Genomic DNA, 24825 nt, shown 5'->3' with positions numbered 1-24825 from the left:
TTACCGAGTCATGCTCAAAAAGAGCAAAAAAAAAACATGAGTAGGACTGACAACCCACATGCCCTCTCAAGACCAGAACTTAATTTGCACATTACCGAAAAAAGAAGTACACTAAAAATGTTTCCACTTTGTTTTTACTCGTTTAAAATGTTTTTACTAGATATATGACGAGGTAGGTGCCCCCTCGCACTCCGATTACAGCGCGGGTGTATGGTGTCCTTTTTAAGAGTAACAAGAGATTGAAGGGCAAGCAGCCCTTATCTCAATTCCATTCATTTTTCAAACGAATCCAGTCAAAATTTTGAGACAGCCATGTTGTTCAGCATAGCTGAACGGTCCAGCAATTATATTTTTAGGAATATAAGGGTTGTCAACCCTCCTGCAATTATGCAATTGCTCATCATTTTTTAAAGCTAAATGTTGCTTTAAAATAAAGCAAAAGGCATTGTGTTAAATGGTTGCCAATAAGACAGCTCAGCAATATACAGAGAACGACTGGGGGTTTTGAGTTGAAACTTTTGTGAATACTACTATTTCTACTTCTGTTCTTACAATTTAAATAAATAAAAAGAGTGTAAAAAGAGTGATAATTTTATTTTTCTGGTTGAAAAGATACTGCTTGTGTCAGGATTAAAATTTGTTTAAAAACTTTTTTCTAACATACAAATAGTAACTCATACTGTGGATTCCTATAGAAGATAACTGAAAAGATATACAACATTTTTTTCCATGAAAAAAAAAACTATAAGCCAGTTCGTGGTAACAAACTGTAGTAAGGAGCGACCCGGCTCAATAGTAACCAAAACTCTAAGAAACGGAACTTTGATACCAATAGTTACATCAAAGGAATTGCATTTTAATGTTGATTTTAAATATATAAGTTTCATTAAGTTTAATCTTACCCATCAAAAGTTGCGAGCCTTGGAAAATTTGCCTTATTTTAGAAAATAGGGAGAAACACCCCTTAAAAGTCATAGAATCTTAATGAAAATCACACCATCAGTTTCAGCGTATCAGAGAACTCTATTGCATCTCTATCTACAAAAATGTGGAATTTTGTATTTTTTGCCAGAAGCGACCACGGATCGCTTTTTGTATTTTTTGCCATATTACGGATGCGTGTTTATTTGTTTTTTTTTCTCAAGGGTGATCGTATCGACCTACTGGTCCTAGAATGTCACGAGAGGGTTCATTCTAACGGAAATTAAAAGTTCTAGTGCCCGTTTGAAGTGACCAAAAAATTTTAGGGCACCTAAGCCCCCTCCTACGCACATTATTTCCCAAAGTCATCGGATCAAAATTTTGAGATAGACATTCTGTTCAGCTTAGTCGAAAAACCAAATAACTAAGCATTTCGGGACAACTTAATCCCCCACAGTATCCAGGGGAGGGACAGCAAGCTACAAAATTTTACCATTGTTTACATATAGTAATACTACTTTTACTAATAACTCACCGCAGCACCAAGCCACCTGAGCCCAACACATCAACGCAAGCTACTCCACCAACCTAATCTATTCAAGGCCTCCCTCTTTACACCCTCCCAGGAAGTTCCCATTTCCTTTAAATCTTTATTTATGACATCCTCCTAACCCAGACAAGAACGACCTGATTTCCGTGTAGCCCCAGACAGTTGGCCAAAAAGGACAATCTTCGGCAATCTTTCATCCTTCATCCGCAGAATGTGGCCTAGCCATCTCAACCTTTCTTTCATTATAGCCCTAGAATGCGGGATCGAACCACATTTTTCGGACAATTTACTGTTTGAAATACGGTCAGTCAGCCAGGTACCCAGAACAATCCGTAAACAATTTCTCTGAAAAACATCTAGTAAATTTTCGTCTGCTTTTCGGAGCGCCTGTGCTTCAGAGCCCTATTTGACCACGGTCAACACTGAAGCTTCCAATATTCTAATCTTGGTTTGTAATCTCATCTTCCTATTCTTTCAAACTTTTTTTGACTGTGAAAAAATACCGTGAGCCTTAGCTATTCTACTTTTAACAATTTCACTGCTCCCACCGTCTTTACTAATAATACTACCAAGGTAAGTGAAGCTGCCAGCCTTATCAATCTTTTCGTTACCCAAGGTCACCTTTTCATCTTCACTTATTCCTAGCCTTAGTGAGTTAGTCTTCTTAACATTAATTTTCAAGCCTATTCTTGCACCCTGAACTCGCAAAACCTCGAAAAATTCATTTATTTGCTCACACTTTCATCAAATATGCTTAAATCATCAGCACAATCTAAGTCCAGGAGCGTTGTTCCTCCCCATTTGATTCCGTGGTTCCCAATTGCCTTTCCTGTGTTCCTTAAGACGAAGTCTGTCAAAATAATCCGTATAAAGCACAACCTTGCTTAACTCCTGATTTAATACAGAACCAGTTGCTAACCTCATTTCCAACCTTAGCCGCAGCAGTATTATTCTCGTACATAGCACAAATCACTTTCATGTATTTTTCTGGTATACCATATATCAGACCTTTCCTGACGCTCTTCAATCAACAGAATCAAAAACTTGATCATAGTCGATAAAACTGAGGACAAAAGGTGTTTGACAACGAAGGGACTTCTCAATTATTAACCTAAGAGTGAAGACTTGGTCGACACATCCTCTACCTTTTCTAAAACCGCACTGTTCTTCCCTTAAAACTTTGTCTACAGCATCTCTCAGTCTAAAAAGTATCATATTACTAAGTAATTTGCTACCTACAGTGACCAGACTAATGCCTCAATAATTACGACACTCACTCTTGTCACCTTTCTTATACAGTGGTTTAATTAAGGTTTTCTTAAAATCATCAGGTACTTCCCCTTTTTCAAAAATCATATTCATAATCTTCAGTAGCTTATATCTAACCTCAGAGCCACCAAATTTAAGAAACTCATTTATCACAATATTCGCACCTGGAGCCATATTATTTTTTAATCCTTTTAGTACTGTCGCTTATTCTTCCTCACGAAACAAATCTTCCTTCACATCCAAGATGTCACAAACTTTTCCTGCAACTGTATCTCGGTTTAGCACATTCTCAGAATGTTCCACCCATCTTTCTTTAACTTTTTCCTTATCACTAATTGTAGCCCCATTCCTATCTTTAACTGGGACTAGTCGGGACTGACTACTCGCTTTCAATTTATTAACATACCAGTATAATATTTTACTATTGTGCTGCCTAGCTGCATCTTCCAGGTCCTCAGCAATTTTATCCATGGCCTCCACTTCACATCTCCTTAGTTCTTATTTTAATGCTTTCTCCACTTTCTTTACATTCCTTATGTTTTCATACGATTTATCACTCAGATAATTCTTGTACAAACCCCTTCTACTCTCTATTAAACATAAAGCTTCTTCACTAGTATTCCTAGTTGCAGTCTTAGCACTCTTTCCTAAGACACCATCAGCAACTTCACAAATTGTTTTTCTAAAATTATTCCATCCATCTTCCACATTGTCAAATTTTAAAATTTCTAGTTTAGTATTCAACTGTTCCTGGAAGGTTTTTCTCAAATTTTCATCCTGGAGTTTACCAACATTATAATTTTCCGGGAGGTAGTTACCCTTCCGAAATTTCAGCTTTAAATTAACATTAGACACTACTAGATGTTGATTTTTCTTTTAACATCAAAAAAGGCACTCCTATACACTCTAGACTCTTGAATTGATCCTGCTAGTCTTCGGTTTACAATAACAATGAATTGTACAGACGCTCCTATACAGATGCTCCTATTCATTCTTTAAAATCTTAATAATTTTTTATTTACAACAAGAGCTAAGATCTCATATGGCACTTGTGACGAGGCATGAAGAGTTAAGAGCCAAGAGATCATATGGTATGAGCTCAAACAAATTCTTCGGTTTACAATAACAATGAATTGTACAGACGTTTTCAAGGGGACTTTTCGCCTTGAAGTAGGGGTGGATATGAAGGAGAGGGTTACGTGGGGGGATCTTTTCAAGGAGGAATTTATTATGAGGGAAGAGAATTTCCATGAAGGGGGCGCAGGATTTTCGAGCAATATTTAAAAAAAATAACGAGGAAATGAATAAAAAAAAATTCAAGTGGAAGTAATGAACAGCATTAAAACTTTAAACGAACAGAAAATCTTACGTACATAAGGGGTTTCGTCTCCTTCACAATACCTTGCTCTTTACGCTAAATTATTTTTAGTAATATCAAGTATTTATTCTACGGCCTTTGTGATTCAGTGGTAACTAGTAAAGCATTGGGACAAAATTTAAGCTTTAGTGTAAAAAGTGAGGTAATGACGAGGGGGCGAACCAACTCATATACATAATAAAAATACACAAATATAGAAGTTCATTACGAAGTTAATTCGTAAGTTACGTATATTTCTTACTAACAAAAACATTCGTAAAAAAAATCTAGTTGCATTTTTAAGTAACCAAAACTTGGAGGGGCACTAGGCCTCCTCCCCCACCTCTTTTTTATCAAAATCGTCCGATCAAAACTATAAGAAAGCCATTTAGCAAAAACAAAATGTACAAATTCTCTTTTAATTATGCTTGTGCGGCGAGTCACAATCAAAACATACATTAATTCAAAAACGTAAAGAAATTAAATAAAAAACAATTTTTTTAACTGCAAGTAAAGAGCGACACTTAAAACTTAAAACGAACAAAAAATATTCCGTATATGAAAGGGCTTGTCTCCTCCTCAACGTCTTGCTCTTTACGCTAAAGTTTTTTATTGTTTTAAAAAGTAGAAATGTGACAAAGAGTTTCATGGGTAAACGATTAAGGAATGATAACTAATATTTGATTAGTCTTCATTGTAAAATCTTATATCGAAATGACAAGGAAAGAATATAAAAGCATCGGTGATAAGGCCTTGAAGTGTCTGTTACCTTTCCAAAGCTCAGTACTTGTTGAGAGGACATTTTCATCCTTCGCAGTAGTGAAGGCCAAACAGAAACTAAATTGATGCATCGTCACATTATACCTGCAATGTCATCCTTTCATCCTTTTCATCCTTCGTATTAGTGAAGGACAAACATATTAAGTTGATGCAGCTTCAGATTCTACCTGCCAAGTTCTACCTGCCATCTTTTGGACCAGATTTTAAAAGGTTCAGCTCGAATATCTAAGCTTAAAGACCTTATTGAGAAGCATTAATTTTTCTGTTTATAAATATAAGTAATAAGTTCTCTGTTCAATAAATTTTCAGGCTATATTGTCGAATAGGTACCAATACAAAATATTCTGTTACTTTGAAATTATGTTAAAAAATGTATCCAAGTTAGGTTTAATATTGTTTTTAAAGTTCTTTTCTTTTAATTTTTTATAGGGGTTACTGCCCGGTGAAAACATTTTTTCAAGAGGTTAGGGAATTTAAAAAAGGCTGGGAACCACTGTGTTAAAACCATGAGAATGCACACCGTATATAAACATTCGAGGAGTATTGACAAAATACAAAGCTAAACTGGATATGTGACGCCATGATAATAGGCGTGCGAGAGCCAAATCAGGACAAAGGAAGGGAGTGATAAAAGGCCGGCAAAGCTGGATTTCTGCTCATAAATTCACTGCTAGTAGAATCAAAATACCTAAAACTTTTAAATTAGAATGTTTAAATTGCTTTTTAATTTACAAAATACGGCATTTTTACTTATAAACAGCCATTGACGTAATTTTGCTGTAGCTTTACTAGCAGCCATTTTTCATGTCTTAAATTACATATATTTGGAAGACGATTTTTTCTATTAAAGGAAGTTTCAAAGGGGAGGTTGAAAGCTTTAGCTTTTGTAAATAGCTCAGAAATGAAATAAGGTCAATAGCGATATGACGAGTTTTACTTTTGTACTTTCAGAGTAATTACAGCTTACCTGGCATAAAGGAACAAAAACTTCACCAATTGAATCATCTTTTGAAAAACGATCGTAGTCAAACACATGAAGATGCAGGACCCTAGTTTGTAGTTTCTGGATAGGGAACCCTGAAAATATACAATTTTACTTATAACATCTAGTAAACAAATTTTGTGAGGAATTTAAAAACCCTCCCTGATTAGCGTGGAATTTCCCAAGGAACTTTGTTAGGACCACTTCTATGTGTAGTATTAATTAATGAAATTGGTAAGACTCCCTCAAAGGTAATAACATGTTGATGACCTGCTGATTCTTGAAGTATGTCATAGAACTATCAAAAATGACCCCATCAAAATCTTACCCATGTTTTGGACAAAGCTAAGAGTTTACATATGAAAGTAGATTCCAATAAACCAAATATAATGACAATAAACTTCTTAAAGTTCTTGAAATCTACACTGGTTTTCATAGACCCCATTCTCTTAAAATGCTAATGAAGAATTATCATGGTGAATAATTTCATTCTTGACTTAGAACATGCACATTGTGTTCCTAGGCACCAAGATGGACTTATAGGGACATATTTACCCTTGACTCTTCATTAACAATTAGATTTGCTTTGGGTATTCGGAGGAAGGAAGTTGAAAGTAATAATACTACTTATAACATCTAGTAAGTTGTGAGGTTAAGACACAAAAAGGATTTTGTATATTTTTTATTTGCAGAGAATGATTTGGATAGAAAATAAGGATAAAAAAGGCAGAATTTTGAATACTAGGCAATAAAGTAAGTCTTGATTAGGGAAAAATGCACATTGTGTTCCTTGGCACCAAGACAGACTCTTAGGGACAAATTTCCACGTGACCCTTTATTAACAGTTAGATTTGTTTCGGGTATTTGGAGGAAGGAAGTTGAAAGTAACGTCACTACTTCACTTTAACGTAACTTACAGTTTTATCGACAAAAAAGTACTATTAGATGGTGAAAAGGACTAACAGTATTTGTATGTAAGACACAGAGTTTGTAACTCCTGTAGCAGTCTGATTACTTAAGCATCATCCAAACATTGTTGCATAAGTAGATTTTTTTTCTCGACCTCCAAAGTCCAATTATTCCGATTTTTGACTTAACAGAAGAAGGCAAAAATTAAAAGAAGACGCTGTTTTCTAGAACTTGGCAATATTAAACGTGATAAAATTCACCTTCCATGGTTGCGTAGTAATCAATATAAAGAGAGGAGGAGCCTCAAAACATTGTTTGGACCCCCCTTCTTTCTGCCCTAATTTTTTGGGAAACTAGTCCCATAACTGGAGGATTGATTAACATCATAATATCATTTCAGGCTCGTAAATTTTCATTAAAGAGTCTGTTAATAGAAATGCACAGGTTTAGCAGGAATTAAAAAAGAATTTCAGAAAAAGAAGTTTTCCAAAGAAAGATAAAGAAGAAAGAACCATTTTAAAATCGAAGATGGAAAGAACACCAGCTTAGCTGAAAATGAACCAAAATTACCATCAGTGTATGTATTGCACCAAAACATACAGAAATTAAAATGGACAAAAACATCCAACATGAAAATGATGAATGCTTCTAAAGATGAACGAATGAATCCTAAAACGAACAGAAAGTTAAATCAATAATCAAGTCAAACTTAAACAAAGAGAATTTACCACAAGTTGGAGTACGACTAACACCACTAAGCCTTCCTATTGGCGATTTACTGAAAGCAGCAAGTTTTTGTCTGTCATAACATCAACAACAACACAAGAAAAAAATTTAAAACATCAACTGAACCAACAAAAAACGAACAGAAAATCCTATGCTCACAACCACAGGACATAACTTGCACTTCACTGAACAAAATACAAATGAATGTGCTTTTTCAGTTTAATACAAATATGCTCCTATTCATTCTTTAAAATCTTAATAATTTTTTATTTACAACAAGAGCTAAGATCTCATATGGCACTTCTAATTCTATGAATCAATAGATTGATTTAAAAAGGAAAATAAGAGGCTTAATGCCGGTCAAGATTTAAAATAAGAGCTCTGAGTCACAAAGTCCTTCTAAATATCAAATTTCATTATGATCCGATCACCCACTCGTAAATTATAAATACCTTATTTTTTCTAATTTTTCCTCTGCCTTAAGAATCCTGATCTCACCGCTAAGAGATCTGAGTTACGAGGTCCTCCTAAATATGAAGTTTCATGAAGATCCGATCACTCCTTCGTAAGTTAAAAATACGTCATTTTTTTACCTACCCCCCCCCCCCAATAGAGCGGATCCTTTCTAATTATGTAAATCACGTATCTAAGACCTTTTTATTAGGTCTTAAAATAAGACCTAATTTTTCAGAATTAAACCCCCCCCCAACTACCCCAAAGAGAGCGGATCCGTTCTGGTTGTGTCAATCATGTATCTAGGACTTGTGCTTATTTTTCCCACCAACTTTCATCCCGATCCCTCCACTCTAAGTGTTTTCCAAGTTTTAGGTTTCCCCCTCCCAACTCCCGCCCATTGTCACCAGATCGGGTCGGATTTAAAATAAGAGCTCTGAGATACGATATCCTTCTAAATATCAAATTTCATCGAGATCCGATCACCCGTTCGTAAGTTAAAAATACCTCATTTTTTCTAATTTTTCAGAATTACCCCCCCCCCCCCAACTACCCCAAAGAGAGCGGATCAGTTCCGGTTATGTCAATTATGTATCTAGGACTTGTGCTTATTTTTACCACTAAGTTTCATGCCGATCCCTCCACTCTAAGTGTTTTCCAAGATTTTAGGTTTCCCCCCTCCCAACTCCCCCCCCCCCAATATCACCAGATCCGATCAGGATTTAAAATAACAGCTCTGAGACACGATATCCTTCCAAACATCAAATTTCATTAAGATCTGACCAACCGTTCGTAAGTTAAAAATACTTCAATTTTTCTATTTTTCCGAACTAACAGGCCCCCCACTCCCCCCCCCCAGATGGTCAAATCGGGAAAACAACTATTTCTAATTTAATCTGGTCCGGTCCCTGATACGCCTGCCAAATTTCATCGTCCTAGCTTACCTGGAAGTCCTAAAGTAGCAAAACCGGGACCGACAGACCGACAGAATTTGCGATTGCTATATGCCACTTGGTTAATGCCAACTGTCATAAAAATTACAAAAGTAAAAACATTGAAATATTTTCAGTAAAGTGCAAATTATGGTCTGGCAATGAGAAGGCATAGGGGTCGTGAGCCCTGATATGTTAATTTCTGCACGTTTTGAGTTTGACTCGGCTATTTATTGTAATTTCTGTTCGTTTTGGGTTTCATTTATTTATTGATGTCGACTTTTGGTACTTTTACGGTTGGTAGATTATTTGATTCTATTTTTACCCATGTTTGGTTTAATGGAGTTCTTTACTTTTCCTTGAAAAACTTTTTTGGCGGAAATTTTCTTTGAAAATTAATTTTTGTTTATTTTATATTGATATATTTTTTCAGGGAAACTGGATTGAAAAGCTGATTGCCCTCCAATCCCTTTTGAATCTTAAAAAGAACGCTAGAACTATCCATTTCCAATCAAATTAGCTCCATTAAAATATCAATGATGTTACTAGTTATGATAGAGCAGCGCTACCTATGATATCTTATATATTCCCTTTTAATACAGGCATGCATATAGTTTTTTCGTTTAATTAAAACTTCCCCTGAACGTTCCACAACAGTTTCAACTTATTGCCCTTAGTGTCATTAGTTACGGTAACCGCAGAAGCAGTATTAAAAGTATACATAGTGTCTTCTGGCTAGTTCAAAATCCGCCACAGCTTACCCTGAAAGACCTAACTTAATAATGTAAGCCATTATTGTGATATTGCTTTTTCACCCTTTGGACAATCTACATGGATGGGAAGGTGATTTGTTGGTAAAATGGATTGAAACTGTGGCATAGATTTATGGCTTTTATCATTACTATAAATCATTCTGCTTTTTAAGTTAAAAATTAAAGAGAAGAAAAAGATCGTCAAGGATCAATAAAAAGAAGGTTTTATCAAATTTTCGTCTAAGTTGAGGTTCCCTTAACACTGGAATTTTTATCTGCTGGAATTTTAATATTAGAAAAATAATGTCTTTAAGGAACTTCTAAAAATAAAAAAAAATCAAGTTCAAAATAATGTTATATTTTGAACTTAGAAATTTTTCGACTTTTTTCGTGTCTTAAAAAGACATTTCAAGACATGAAATACAAGATATGTTATACTAGAGTCTGAAATAGGTGAATTGGGTTTTACCAAAGTCTGAGAGAGATGAATTAAATTATTTTTAGAGCTAGAGACATATGAAGTGGAATTTATGAATATTCAGTCAAAAAGAGACGCTACTATTTTATCACAAGTGGTACACTAGAGCCTGAAATAGGTGAATTAGGTTTTTGTTATAATCCGAGGGAGATGAATCAAATTATCTTTAGAGTCAGAGACATATGAAGAGGGAATTTAAAAAGATTTAGTCAAATACAGACACTGCTATCAGATTACAAGTGATATACTAGAGTGTTAAATAGGTGAATTAGGTTTTATCAAAGTCTGAGAGATATGGATCAGATTTTCTTTAGAAATAGAGACATATGAAGCAAGAATTTAACAAGATTCAGTCAAACAGAGATGCTACTATCTGATCACAACTAGTATACTAAAGTCTGAAATAGGTGAATAATGTTTTACCGAAGTCTAAAAGAGATGCATTATAACATTGGTAAAGCGGTAGGCCTTTCCTTTTCCCTTTACTTTTATTTGAATGCTAATACCAGAACAATGGTGATAAGAACTATCAACAGGTAAGGAGTTGGCGGAAACATAAGCAAGAAGTTGACCTGCGTCATCAACTAATAGTTTTATGTTTGCATTAGCTTTTAGATCCATCGTATCTGGAAATGGTACTTTCGCATTTCCACCATCAGTAATGTTGAATTTATTCGGTACTCCAAAGGATTCTAACTTCTCACGCTCATGACAACGCACGCATTCATTTCCAATAATGTTATCGCTAGTAGTTGTTTCATAGTTCAAATATTTGTCTTTGTCAGCGATGATGTATGTATTTATTTTTCCAGTACACAATTAATATTGATCTAAAACATAAAGTAAACAAAATACTGTCGATGATCAGCCCTGGAGTACCATAGGGGCAGCCAAATAAAAAAGTCCAAAAACTATGTTCAACAAAGATTACATGTTATTCTAAGACAAGGAAAAAATATTTTAAGTCCCAAAAAATCGAAGCCCCCAGAAAGTTCTAGTCCAAGAAAATGTCAAGTCCTAAGAATTCTAACCTCTAAAATTTTAAGAAAAATTCTATATCCAAAAGACAGGGGAGGGGAGAAAAAAGTTGGGGGCGGAGTGTTAAGGGCCGCTTGGAGATGGGATATGGATGACTACAAGTACAATCTAAAAAATGTTTATGTAAGCGCTCCATGTCATGAATACGATGATACAAGTGGTTACATTATGGCTATGTTTGTATATACTGTCAAGCGAAGTTTAATGCTATCTCATAAATTCTATTAGTCCAATTGGAAATCAAACAAAATGGTTTGCTTAAGTGGTCAATCCTCTGATTACACCAATCTCTACCATTCCATTTGAATTCATGAGAACCAGTTTTGTAAGTCCCGAAAAACTAAGGAATACAAGCTTAACGAAAGCAGCTGGCCCAGACGGGATTCTAAATTTAGTTTTGAAAAAAACATATCAATCTGTTATCCTGTTATGATGAAAATTATTAACGCTTGTTTAAAAATGTCATATTTCCCCAAGGAAAGGGAAGTCACAAATATCTGATTACTATTAAAAACAAAAAAGAATAAAGATTCTGTCTATTACTATAGTTAGATGGAAAAGTTATATATTATATGTTGGAAAAGTTTTTGAACGATTAATTTCGAAAAAAATGGTTTTTTAAGTTACACTAATGATTGGATCTCTGATTCAAAAATCGGATTTTAAAAGAACAAATCAACAACAGATGCATTAGATCATAGTTACTGAAGTGATAGAATTGTCTGCTTTGAAAATGTCAGTCCCTTCAAATTGAAAATACACGCCCCCAGGGTGGTATATTGTCTCTATTCCTTCGATGTATAGATGTAAATGATGTAATCGAGTTAAATATTGACATAAATTGCGAAGTTGAAGCTTACGCAGACGCTGAGTGCGTTGTTATAACGGGGTCGAAAGTTGCAAGTATGGAAAGACTGGCAATAACTGTCTTTGAAAGATTTATTGATTGGGCATCAAATAACAATTTCACCTTTGATATGAATAAAACCGAAACTATTTTATTTAACACCTAGCATTAATTCCCTCCAAAAAGCTATGCTTTCGTGGTAATATGATTAGAATTCAAGATAACTTCAAAACTTGGGGTTATCTTGGATAGAACGTTACTTTGTACTCCTAATATTACTTACAGAGAGAATTTTGCTAAAAATTATTCCAACCACCTCCTTAGTACTGCCAGATCAACTCGGGGTCTAAAACCATCATTTCTAAGATTGCTGTTTAAAAGTGCCTTTGAAAGTAGTATTCTGTATGTATTCTGTATTCAAAACCCTTCCCTGATTTTGATTTCCAAATCTCTTAGGACCGCTTCAAGTGATGTCATAGCCACCAATTCTGGTGTATTTTCAATTGGATCTAAGGCTATTGAAATATCCTTGTTACATTATTTCTACAAAAATCATCCTAATTTCTGGTGAAATTTCTAACCCCCGTAGTTCTATTATTTTGTCTTTCTGCTTATCACAGTAACTTTATTGAAGAGTCAGCTTCTCAATTTTGGGCACGTATATTATAATACGAAAAAACACTACTCCCTCTCTTTCTCTTCCCCGTACTGTGTTGAACAATGTAATATATCAAAATTGGTATAATAGATGTCAGAATTCCGTCAGTACCTGGAGGATGAATTTTGTTTTACAAGGATGACCTTTTGTCTTTTAAAAGCTTCAACCTGTTCTATACCGTGATTGGGATGTTGAACTTAGTCAAAAGGCACCATATGTACTCTGCTTGTCAAACTGACATGTCTGCAATATCTTAGGACTAGGTGAAGGTATAAACTTAAATCTGTAAGAGAATGTTGAGAGGGATGTATAATATAATTTTCAGGATATGCTGAACTAACTAAAAATGTACTATATACGTACAGCTTGTTGAAATAGCGTGTGCAACATTTTAGGAAGAGTTGTGGGTATTAAACTGAAAGTTTTAGAGAATGTTGAGAGTGCTGTTGACCTCAAACAAAAAAGCATTACATACATCTCGTTGTCAGAAGGTCGTATCTGCAATATTTCAGGAGCGATTAATGAAATTTGGTTGAAACTCTTTGGAAATACTGAGGGTTATGTTGAAAAATCAACTAACAATAGCTAGAACAAATAAACTAGAATCAAATATTTTAACTCTTAACCCTAGGACTTGAAAAAACAGGGTTTTGAATACAGAATACATACAGAATACTACTTTCAAAGGCACTTTTAAACAGCAATCTTAGAAATGATGGTTTTAGACCCCGAGTTGATCTGGCAGTACTAAGGAGGTGGTTGGAATAATTTTTAGCAAAATTCTCTCTGTAAGTAATATTAGGAGTAAAAAGTAACGTTCTATCCAAGATAATCCCAAGTTTTGAAGTTATCTTGAATTCTAATCATATTACCACGAAAGCATAGCTTTTTGGAGGGAATTAATGCTAGGTGTTAAATAAAATAGTTTCGGTTTTATTCATATCAAAGGTGAAATTGTTATTTGATGCCCAATCAATAAATCTTTCAAAGACACTTATTGCCAGTCTTTCCATATATCCTGAAATATTGCAGGTACGACCTTCTGACAACGAGATGTATGTAATGCTTTTTTGTTTGAGGTCAACAGCACTCTCAGAATTCTCTAAAACTTTCAGTTTAATACCCACAACTCTTCCTAAATAACCCTAGGACATAAAACTTCTGTTACAAAAACGAACAGAAACTTATTTAAGAAAGACTTTCCAAAACATAATTTTTTCAAAGAAAAGTAAAGAGTCATGCTAAACTTAAGACTAGCAGAAATAATAGCACTATAATAATTCAGACTTAAAACGACTAGAAATTGTGATTAAAGAGCACATGAAACCCCAATCGAACAAAAACTAAAATAAATGACCATATTCTGCAAAAATATTACAGATACTGATATAGATGAATAAAAGAAAAACTTAAAACCTAAAACAAACAAAATTTATGGAAAAATATTACAGATACTGATATATATGAATAAAAGAAAAACTTAAAACCTAAAACAAACAAAAATTACTACAAACAATAGTACATCTTTCCCTAACAGCAAAAGTTCGGAAGCGTATTGCGTCCTTCGCATCAAAATGTTACTGATGTTTTGCATCCTACTTCTGTCGAAAATAAGGCATTTAATCTGCTTGACTTGTTTTTAAGTAATTAGTGCAATTTTGTTATGTAAAACTCATTCAATGAAAAAGAGAAATAATAAAAAGAAACCCACAAAATTACAATACCTTCGAAATAAAATGTTTCATTCCATTTGGGATTTAAAGTTCGTCTTTTTATTTTGGTTTCTAGCTTGTGTTTTTTGTCTGGAAGCAATACAACTTTGACATAAGGATCCGAGGTTCCCGTTAAATCCATAGCAGGCAAATCTTTTGCCTAGAATAGAACAAATTAATTACTCTCAATGACTTTTGTCAATCTTATCTTTTTCTCCGATGCAAGAAGAAAGGATAAAAGAAAATCACGTGTTACTTCTTTTAACATATAATCAATCACATTGTCTATCTAAAGAAGTATATCTGTCTTCATAAATTTAGAAGAAACACGTAAGAAAGAAAAAAACAGTTTGCAATTTCATACAAATAATTATTTTTATGTCTACAGAGCAGCACTTTATAGTACAAATCATCTCCATTTTTGTCAGTGTGAACATGAGGTAGTTCTTTTACATTACATTTCTTCAAATTTTAAACATTTAAATAAAATACTTTCTGTCGAGGACGTATTTTCTAAAGCATTATTCGTAGTTACTCCTCCCAAATAATTTTTCCTAAAGTTTATTTTGCTTTTAAAAAAAATAGAGCAGAAAAACCATTCACTTGAAGGTGATTCTATTATGTATATAGTGTTCCACAAAAGTTAATTTCTTGAACTCATTTTTTAAAAAACCGACTGAATCCATCGAAGTAAATCTTTTGATTACAGATCGATAGATAGATAGATTTATTCACACGAAAAGCCCAATTGGGCCATGGTGACCAATATATGTCTTGTATACGAAACTTTCTGTGGTTCTTTTGCGCAGTGACCAAAAGAACCTATAAAGAGAAAAATGGGATGATTTTCTTGTTTTTTGTTTAAAAGCACTGCTCTATAATGATTCAGCTATTGGCCACAAAATTTTGGATTATATTTTTGCAGAGTTTTTCTTTAATTACACCAACAACAAAAGAGTATTGTACCTTTACAGAGCAGTTATTCTGAGTATTACAACACCCGTTTACACAGTATGATCGGGCAATATATTACCTATGATTGCTAGAGTTTAGCACATGTCAAATTAGCTATCAGTTTATTTACTATAAGGAAATGACGGCAAGAGCTACGGACTAGGCTAGTTTCCCATCTGCTTTTCTTCTCAGCGATTGTTTTTTTTTCCTTCGCAAAACAACATATAGCTTAGAAAGACCATAAACAATAAATCTTGTGTATAGTATCCTTTCCTTTAGATATTGCAAGACATAAAAGTAAAATAGGATGCTTTCTAATCTTCTTTTATGGCGTAAGAACGGAACACAAGTGCCAGCCACATGAATATTCTAAGCAGTCCTAAGGTATCCTTAATGTTAGTGGCTGAAATACAAATGAGCTAACAAAAACAGCTGAGGCATACCTGCATTACTTTCAAAATTAAAGTGTTCTTCTCAAAATCATACTCAATGCTGAATTGAATCTGCCCGCAGCTTTCTGATGGCTCTGCGTTGTCAATGTACATATCCACCAGTGAAAGTGAGCGACTCTGCCAAAATCCCATCTGCATCAAGTAAAAAAAGGACTTGATTTAGTTTAATAAGTTAATACAATTACAGTTTTCATAACTGTAATTATCTAAAGAAATATATAGTTTGCTGGATTCATGATCCTTTGCCTGAGAGGGCGAGGGTTCGAATCCCAGTGTACCCAATTATTTAGTTTGGGACGGGGGTCAGTGGTGTGACTCTGTAAGCTTAGCCAGAGTCGCAATACAAAAAACAATGAAGATGTTGAATCTGTTTGATTCAACAGAGCATACCTACGCATTACCAATGAGATACTGGTATGCTATTCCTTTCACTAAATAACTTATCACATGACATTTATCCTGGTTAATAAACATTGAATTTGAACTACGCCTGTTGAACAATGAATTTGAATCTTCCTATAAAAAAGCCTTATAAAACAGTTCGCGGTAACGAACTGTAAGTAAGAAGCGCCACGGGTCAATAGTAACCAAAACTTTAAATAAGGATTTTGATATCAATAAATGCATGAAAATAATCAAATTATTATGTTGATCCCAGATATTTAACATTCATCAAATTTAATGTAACCTGTCAAAAGTTATGACCCTGAGAAAATTTGCCTGATTTCCAAAAAAGAGAGAAACACAACCCTTGCTCTGATGGCTGTAAGAGGGCTGTCATCCTCAGAAAAATAATTTCCGGACCTTTCACCTACTTTAAACAAAATAGCTATCTCAAAATATTGATTGGTTGTTTCTGCGAAAATGGTGGGTGTGGGAAGGAGGGGGGAAGTTGCCCTCCAGTCACTTTAGACTATTGAAAAGAGGTACTAGCTCTTTCAATTTCCAATCGAATTAGCTCTTTTCGAAGTTTCTACGACAACAAATAGCCATTTCAAAATTTCCATCTATGCATTTTGGGAAAATGCGAGGTATAAGGGGCATCCACCCTCTGATCACTTTGAATCTATAATAGGGAACTAGAACATCTGATTTCCAATCAAAAGAGCCCATCCCGGATTTTTCATGATCAACCTTTCTATATAAACCTTAAATGTCCCCAGGGCATAACTTACAACCCTTGCCCTGAGGGCTGTGGGGGATGTCATCCTCAAATACATAATTTCTGGAACTTTCCATAACATTGAACAAAACGGCTATCTACAAATTTTGATTGAATGTGTTAGGGGAAATTGTGGGCGTGGGATGGGGTTTAGTTGCCCTTCAATAAATTTTGACTATCAAAAAGGGCACTAGCCCATCCAATTTTCAATCGAATGAGCTCTTTTGAAGTTCCTACGACAGCAAATGGCCATCTCAAAACTTTTTTCAAATGCTTTTCAGGAAAAAACAAGGTGTGTTTGTGTGTGTGTGTGGGGGGGGGATATCAGCCCTCCAATTACTCTTAATCTTCAAAAGAGAACTAAAACATTTGATTAGCAGTTATAACTATTTCAATGATTGATTAGCTAATAACTATTTATCTGATTTGAAGGCCGTGACCCAGCATGGCTGCGCGAAAGGCTTGCATATATAGATTCTCATAGTCACTAAATTGTAACCGCAGACAATGTGAGGATCTTCTTGATGTTTTGGCATCACCATAGGTTCAATACAATCACCATGAGAAAAATATAAATTCTTCCTAAAAGTTGATACCTTTTTAGATCATTTTAGTGGCCAGAAATGTCAATATGGCAGTTGGGGAGAAAAACTACGTAGTCGATCTTGAAGATCGTTTGTAAACAAACGCTAGTCTACAGACTTTAAACGGTATGCGTAGGTTCAGTACGAACACAGAGAGTATTAAGTATGCATACATAGCGTATGTCCGCCCCATTCTGGAATATGTGTGCCCTGTTTGGGTGCCCTCAGCACTTAGAACAGTGTATCTTTGTCAGGAGCTTGAATCAGTTCAGAAGCGAGCGGTATCGATCATCTTGGGCCGCCGTGACATCCCCTACGAAAAGGCTCTGGAAGTGCTAGGACTGCCGTCACTCCAAAACCGATACAAAACTCTGATATTGAGTTTTGGAAAGTTCTTGCTTTCTAAATCTCAGCACCGTGACATTCTACCTGATCAACCTCTACCATCAAGAACGAGAAAGCAAGATAAGTTAGTTCCCGTTAAAGCAAGAACAAACCGATATGGTAATTCTTTCGTCCCGGTTTTCGTCAAAATGTACAATAAGAGTTAATATTTATAGTTTAATTTATATTTAGAAATGTAGTTTGATTTTGAATATGTTGTAAAGAAACACAAATCAGCGATAGCTGTCAATTTTTTTTTTATATTAAACCTGTCTAATACTACTACTAAGCGTTTTCCAAGATTTCTGTTTCCCCCCTACTACCCCCGTGTCCTCGATTGAAAAATGGAGCATCTGAGACATAAAAACTTTCTATATATCAACTTTCATTAAGATCCGATCACCCATTCGTAAGATAAAGATACCTCAATGTTCACGTTTTCCAAGATTTCTGGTTTCCGATTCCCCCTCGAACTCCCACCGATGTCACCGGATTAGGATTTAGAATAAGAGCTGTGAAGCACAAAGATCCTTCTAAACATCAAATTTCATTAAGATCTGATCACCTGTTCATAAGTTACAACTACCTCATTTTTTCTAATTTTTCCGAATTAGCCCCCCCCCCCAACTCCCCCAAAGATATCGAACACGGTCCGGTTATGTCAGCCACGCCTCTTGGATTTGTGCTTATTCTTCCCACCAAGTATCATCCTGATCTCTCCACTCGAAGCCTTTTCCAAGATTTCCAGTTCCCCCAGCCCCAACTCCCCTCAATCACACTGGATCTGGTCTGGATTTAAAATAAGAATTTTGAGTTACAAGGTCCTCCTAAATGTGAGATTTCATTTAAATCCGATCATCCGTTCGTAAGTCAAAAATACTTCATTGTTTCTAATTTTTCCAAATTAACCATCCCCCCACTCCCTCTCAATGTTCGAATCGGGGAAACAACTATTTTCAACTTAATATGGTCTGCTCCCTGATACGCCTGCCAAATTTTATCGTTCTAGCTTATCTGGAAGTGCCTAAACTAGCAAAACCGGGACAGAAAGACCGACAGACAGATCCACAGAATTTGCGGTCGTTATATGTCACTTGGTTAATATCAAGCGTCATAAAAATGATACGTTCACTCTTGGGGGGGGGATAATACAATTCATTTTTTTGAAATAAACTCATAAATATGACGTCAATCATACAATTTTTTCTTGTCAATCATTTGTTTCTTTGTAACTTTGCATCCGTCATAGACACTGAAAACAATACAATCACTACTGAGGCAAATATGACGAATATTACATAATATGACTCATATAAATATATTTTTTCCGAAATTGAAATTTTTGACAAATTTTCAAAGACTCCTGACCTATGTAGGTAGTTTTTCTTAGGCTAGAAAATCCCAGAATACCAACTTCCGTGAAAAAATAAACAAATACATAAATAAATGCATAATTATTGCTCTTTTATAAAAATAGTATATATATTACATATATATATATATATATATATATATATATATATATATATATATATATATATATATATATATATATATATATATATATATATATATATATATATATATATATATATATATATATATATATATATATATATATATATATATATATATATATATATATATATCTATATATATAAAAATAAGTTGTCTGTCTGTCTGTGGATGTGTGGATGGATGTGTCAAGTGACGTCACCTGAAAAAACTGGATCAGGTGACGTCAAAACTGAAAAAACTAAAAAAGGCAAAAACTACAAAAAAAACTAAAAACTAATAAAAAAAATAAAAAAGCTAAAAAACTAAAAAAACTATAAAGGTAAAAACCAATAAAAAACTAAAAAGGCAAAAACTACAAAAAAAAACTAAAAACTAATAAAAAAAAGTAAAAAAGCTAAAAAACTAAAAAAACTAAAAAAACTAAAAAAAGGTAAAAAACTAAAAAAAATAAAAAATAAAAAAAAACTAAAAAAAAGGAAAAAACTGAAAAATAAGCTAAAATAAAGGTAAAAACCAATAAAAAACTAAAAAAAAAAGGAAAAAACTAATAAATGACGACACTCAAAGAGAAAAAAAAGGCAAAAACTACAAAAAAAACTAAAAACTAATAAAAAAAATAAAAAAGCTAAAAAACTAAAAAAACTAAAAAAAGGCAAAAACTACAAAAAAAACTAAAAACTAATAAAAAAGCTAAAAAACTAAAAAAAATAAAAAAAAGGCAAAAACTACAAAAAAACTAAAAACTAATAAAAAAAATAAAAAAGCTAAAAAACTAAAAAAACTAAAAAAACTAAAAAAAGGTAAAAAACTAAAAAAACTAAAAACTAAAAAAAAACTAAAAAAGGTAAAAACTAAAAGAACTAAAAAAGAAAAAAATAAATGACGACACTCAAAGAGAAAGCGACCAGGACAAAAGGAATGTTCGATTAGCAATCAACAAAGCACCGGGACACAGGGAGTATAAATGACGACCAGGACAAAACTAAAAAATCTAAAAATCTAAATAAACTAAAAAAGAAAAAAAAAGGAAAAAAATAAAGGAGAAAAACAAAACTAAAAAACGAATGTATATACAGACCGGTACACCGGGATACAAATGACGACCGGGACACAGGGAATATAAATGACGACCGGGACACAGGGACACAACTACAACGGGGACACCGGGGGAAACAGGGGGATATAAATGACGACCGGGACAAAAAAACTAAAAAGAAAAAAAAACTAAAAACTAATAAAAAAACTAAAAAATCTAAAAATCTAAATAAGCTAAAAAAGAAAAAAAAAGGAAAAAAATAAAGGAGAAAAACAAAACTAAAAAACGAATGTATATACAGACCGGGACACCGGGATACAAATGACGACCGGGACCCGGGACACAGGGAATATAAATGACGACCGGGACACAGGGACACAACTACAACGGGGACACCGGGGGAAACAGGGGGATGTAAATGACGACCGGGACACCGGGACAGGGAATGGTCGATTAGCAATCACCATCAACAAAGCTCAAGGGCAATCATTAGAATCATGAGGTATAGATCTGAATACAGATTGTTTTCCCAAGGACCATTATATGTTGCATGTTCAAGAGTCGGTAAACCTGACAATCTATTTATATGCAAAGACAATGGGACAGCAAAGAATGTTGTATATTCGCAAGTTTTACGTAGTTAAAACCATATATATATATCTATCTATATTCACAGGTGGGACATAGGGACACAACTACAATGGCGCGTAACTATTATGGCGCGTAACGACTTACGCGCGCGGGGGGGCTTGGGGGGGGCGCGAAGCGCCCCCACCAACTAGGTGTTGGGGTGGCGCGAAGCGCCACCCCAACAGCTAGTATATATATATATATATATATATATATATATATATATATATATATATATATATACTAGCTGTTGGGGTGGCGCTTCGCGCCACCCCAACACCTAGTTGGTGGGGGCGCTTCGCGCCCCCCCCAAGCCCCCCCGCGCGCGTAAGTCGTTACGCGCCATAATAGTTACGCGCCATTGTAGTTGTGTCCCTATGTCCCACCTGTGAATATAGATAGATATATATATATGGTTTTAACTACGTAAAACTTGCGAATATACAACATTCTTTGCTGTCCCATTGTCTTTGCATATAAATAGATTGTCAGGTTTACCGACTCTTGAACATGCAACATATAATGGTCCATGGGAAAACAATCTGTATTCAGATCTATACCTCATGATTCTAATGATTGCCCTTGAGCTTTGTTGATGGTGATTGCTAATCGACCATTCCCTGTCCCGGTGTCCCGGTCGTCATTTACATCCCCCTGTTTCCCCCGGTGTCCCCGTTGTAGTTGTGTCCCTGTGTCCCGGTCGTCATTTATATTCCCTGTGTCCCGGGTCCCGGTCGTCATTTGTATCCCGGTGTCCCGGTCTGTATATACATTCGTTTTTTAGTTTTGTTTTTCTCCTTTATTTTTTTCCTTTTTTTTTCTTTTTTAGCTTATTTAGATTTTTAGATTTTTTAGTTTTTTTATTAGTTTTTAGTTTTTTTTTCTTTTTAGTTTTTTTGTCCCGGTCGTCATTTATATCCCCCTGTTTCCCCCGGTGTCCCCGTTGTAGTTGTGTCCCTGTGTCCCGGTCGTCATTTATATTCCCTGTGTCCCGGTCGTCATTTGTATCCCGGTGTACCGGTCTGTATATACATTCGTTTTTTAGTTTTGTTTTTCTCCTTTATTTTTTTCCTTTTTTTTTCTTTTTTAGTTTATTTAGATTTTTAGATTTTTTAGTTTTGTCCTGGTCGTCATTTATACTCCCTGTGTCCCGGTGCTTTGTTGATTGCTAATCGAACATTCCTTTTGTCCTGGTCGCTTTCTCTTTGAGTGTCGTCATTTATTTTTTTCTTTTTTAGTTCTTTTAGTTTTTACCTTTTTTAGTTTTTTTTTAGTTTTTAGTTTTTTTAGTTTTTTACCTTTTTTTTAGTTTTTTTAGTTTTTTTAGTTTTTTAGCTTTTTTATTTTTTTTATTAGTTTTTAACCTCATGATTCTAATGATTGCCCTTAAACTTTGTTGACGGTGATTGCTAATTGACCATTCCCTGTGTCACCGTCGTCATTTATATATCCCCCTGTGCCCCCCGGCGTCCCCGTTGTAGTTGTGACCCTGTATCCCGGTCGTCATTTATATTCCCTGTGTCCCGGTCGTCATTTGTGTCCCGGTGTCCCAGTCTGTAATTTCTCTTTGAGTGTCCCGGTCGTCATTTATATTCCTTGTGGACCGGTGTCCCGGTCGTCATTTGTGTCCCGGTGTCCCGGTCTGTATATACATTCGTTTTTGAATTGGTCTTTTTTTTTAGTTTTTAGTTTTTTACCTTTTTGTAGTTTTTTTAGTTATACCTTATGATTCTAATGATTGCCCTTGAGCTTTGTTGCCCTGTGTCCCCGTCGTCATTTATATATCCCCCTGTGCCCCCGGCGTCCCCGTTGTAGTTGTGTCCCTGTGTTCCGGTCGTCATATTCCCTGTGTCCCGGTCGTCATTTGTGTCCCGGTGTCCCGGTCTGTATATACGTTCGTTTTTGAATTGGTATATGATGAAATAAATTTTTGTGTTTTTCCCCTTTTTTTCTTTTTAGTTTTTTTTTTTGGTTTTTACTTTTTTTTAGTTTTTTTAGTTTTTTTTAGTTTTTTTTCTTTTTAGTTTTTTTTTGTAGTTTTTACCTTTTTAGTTTTTTTATTTTTATTTTTTTTAGTTTTGGTTTTCTCCTTTATTTCTCAATTTTTTTTTTTTTTTTTTTCTTTTTTAGTTTTTTTAGTTTTTTTAGCTTTTTTAGTTTTTTTTATTAGTTTTTAGTTTTTTTTCTTTTTATTTTTTGTAGTTTTTACCTTTTTTTTTAGTTTTTTTAGTTTTTTTTTTACTTATGTCCTGGTCGTCATTTATACTCCCTGTGTCCCGGTCGTCATTTGTGTCCTGGTGCTTTGTTGATGGTGATTGCTAATCGAACATTCCTTGTGTCCCGGTCGCTTTCTCTTTGAGTGTCCCGGTCGTCATTTATATTCCCTATGTCCCGGTGTCCCGGTCGTCATTTGTGTCCCGATCTGTAATTTCGTCAGTCGAAAACATGACGTCAGTCGACACACAAACATGACGTCACTCGACAGACACACACACACACAGACAACTTATTTTTATATATATATATAGATATTTTAACAGAGTGAGACCCAGCAATGTGGAGTCTTTGAAATTTAGTTCTTAAAATACATGTATCTTACCGAAGGATGCTCAGCATTTTTCAGAGCTTGAATGTTTTTATTTTGTGGTATTACTGGAGTTACTGATTTGTCACTTCCTGGACTGCTTGGATTTGGAACTTCTCCTTCAACTGACTTAGATGGGCTTATACCTATTGTCCTAAAAAAAGTAAGATTTTAGTTTTGTCGAACTAAAAAGTAGGCTGCCTGTGATTTATAATTAGAAATGTTTTTAATTTATGCTATTATTTCAGTGTTAAAACAATTTTAACCTTTTGAATAGCAGCCAGGTCAGCTTTCGGTGCAACTAAGGAAACAAGATTTTTTTGACATATAATTATACGGTTTATTTCGTCTGTTAGTATCATTAATAATTAGATTTCCATTTCCATAGAAATAAAAGCTTTTAAAACGACAGGCTTCGACCCGTGAGCAAAAGGGGAAATAAGAGAGGGGGAGAACGAGAGATATGAATAAATAGAGGGATAGGATAAGATAAATAGAGATAAAATTGAAAGGGAAGAAAAAACAAAAGAGGGGTCATAGGAGAGAAAAGGTAGAAGGAGAAATAGAAAACAAATCCACGAGTACTAAAATATTAATATCTTAATTACATTTCTCTCAAAACGTTTAGTGACAGAATCAATAGATGACACATTTTTCAGACATCAAGATTTTCAATAGAAAATAAAGGACAAATCTAAGAAAACAGATAAAGATGTTGAGAATCTTTAATAAAATGTGAGGAACTCCGTCAGCATTTTAATCTCTCAGACTATTGCCTCGGAATGCAAACTAAGAATTATCTTTTCATTGCCATTGGGTTGAATTCTGCTGACAGTAATTTAATAGCTCTGCAGTTTATTCCCATCAATTATCCAGCTTATATGGTTACTTTTAAGAGATTAGATTGATTTTCAACTCACCTGACCGGAACTATTGGGCAGAAAGCAAAAGATTTAAAAATTAAGCATTTAAAGGTATTAATTTAAGAGATGTTTTCCGAAAAGTCTTTCAAAGAAAAGTGAAAGACTACATCAAACAGTTCGTGGTAACGAACTGTAGCAAGGAGCGACCCGGCTCAATAGTAACCGAATCTCTAAAAATGGAATTTTGATGCCAATAGCTATATCAAAAGAATCGCATTTTAATGCTGGTTTTAA

General features: G+C 34.5%; 1 protein-coding gene across 1 annotated transcript in view; it reads right to left on the bottom strand.

Annotated features, from left to right (window-relative positions):
* Nucleotides 1–279: 279 nt before the first annotated feature.
* The window catches only part of LOC136025512 (synaptotagmin-7-like), a 141275-nt gene continuing 116729 nt past the window's right edge, over nucleotides 280–24825 (bottom strand). Inside the window, exons 4-9 of the mRNA XM_065701542.1 lie at nucleotides 23684–23822; nucleotides 15762–15902; nucleotides 14377–14524; nucleotides 5845–5954; nucleotides 2391–2492; nucleotides 280–423 (exon numbers count right to left, since the gene is read on the bottom strand). Coding sequence (XP_065557614.1) covers nucleotides 280–423; nucleotides 2391–2492; nucleotides 5845–5954; nucleotides 14377–14524; nucleotides 15762–15902; nucleotides 23684–23822 — 784 coding nt within the window. The remainder of the gene's footprint in view (nucleotides 424–2390; nucleotides 2493–5844; nucleotides 5955–14376; nucleotides 14525–15761; nucleotides 15903–23683; nucleotides 23823–24825) is intronic.

This window comes from Artemia franciscana, chromosome 3, assembly GCF_032884065.1.
Source record: "Artemia franciscana chromosome 3, ASM3288406v1, whole genome shotgun sequence".
NCBI lineage: Eukaryota > Metazoa > Arthropoda > Branchiopoda > Anostraca > Artemiidae > Artemia > Artemia franciscana.
Note: the sequence above shows the minus strand (reverse complement) of the source record. Positions and strands in the feature narration are given on the sequence as shown.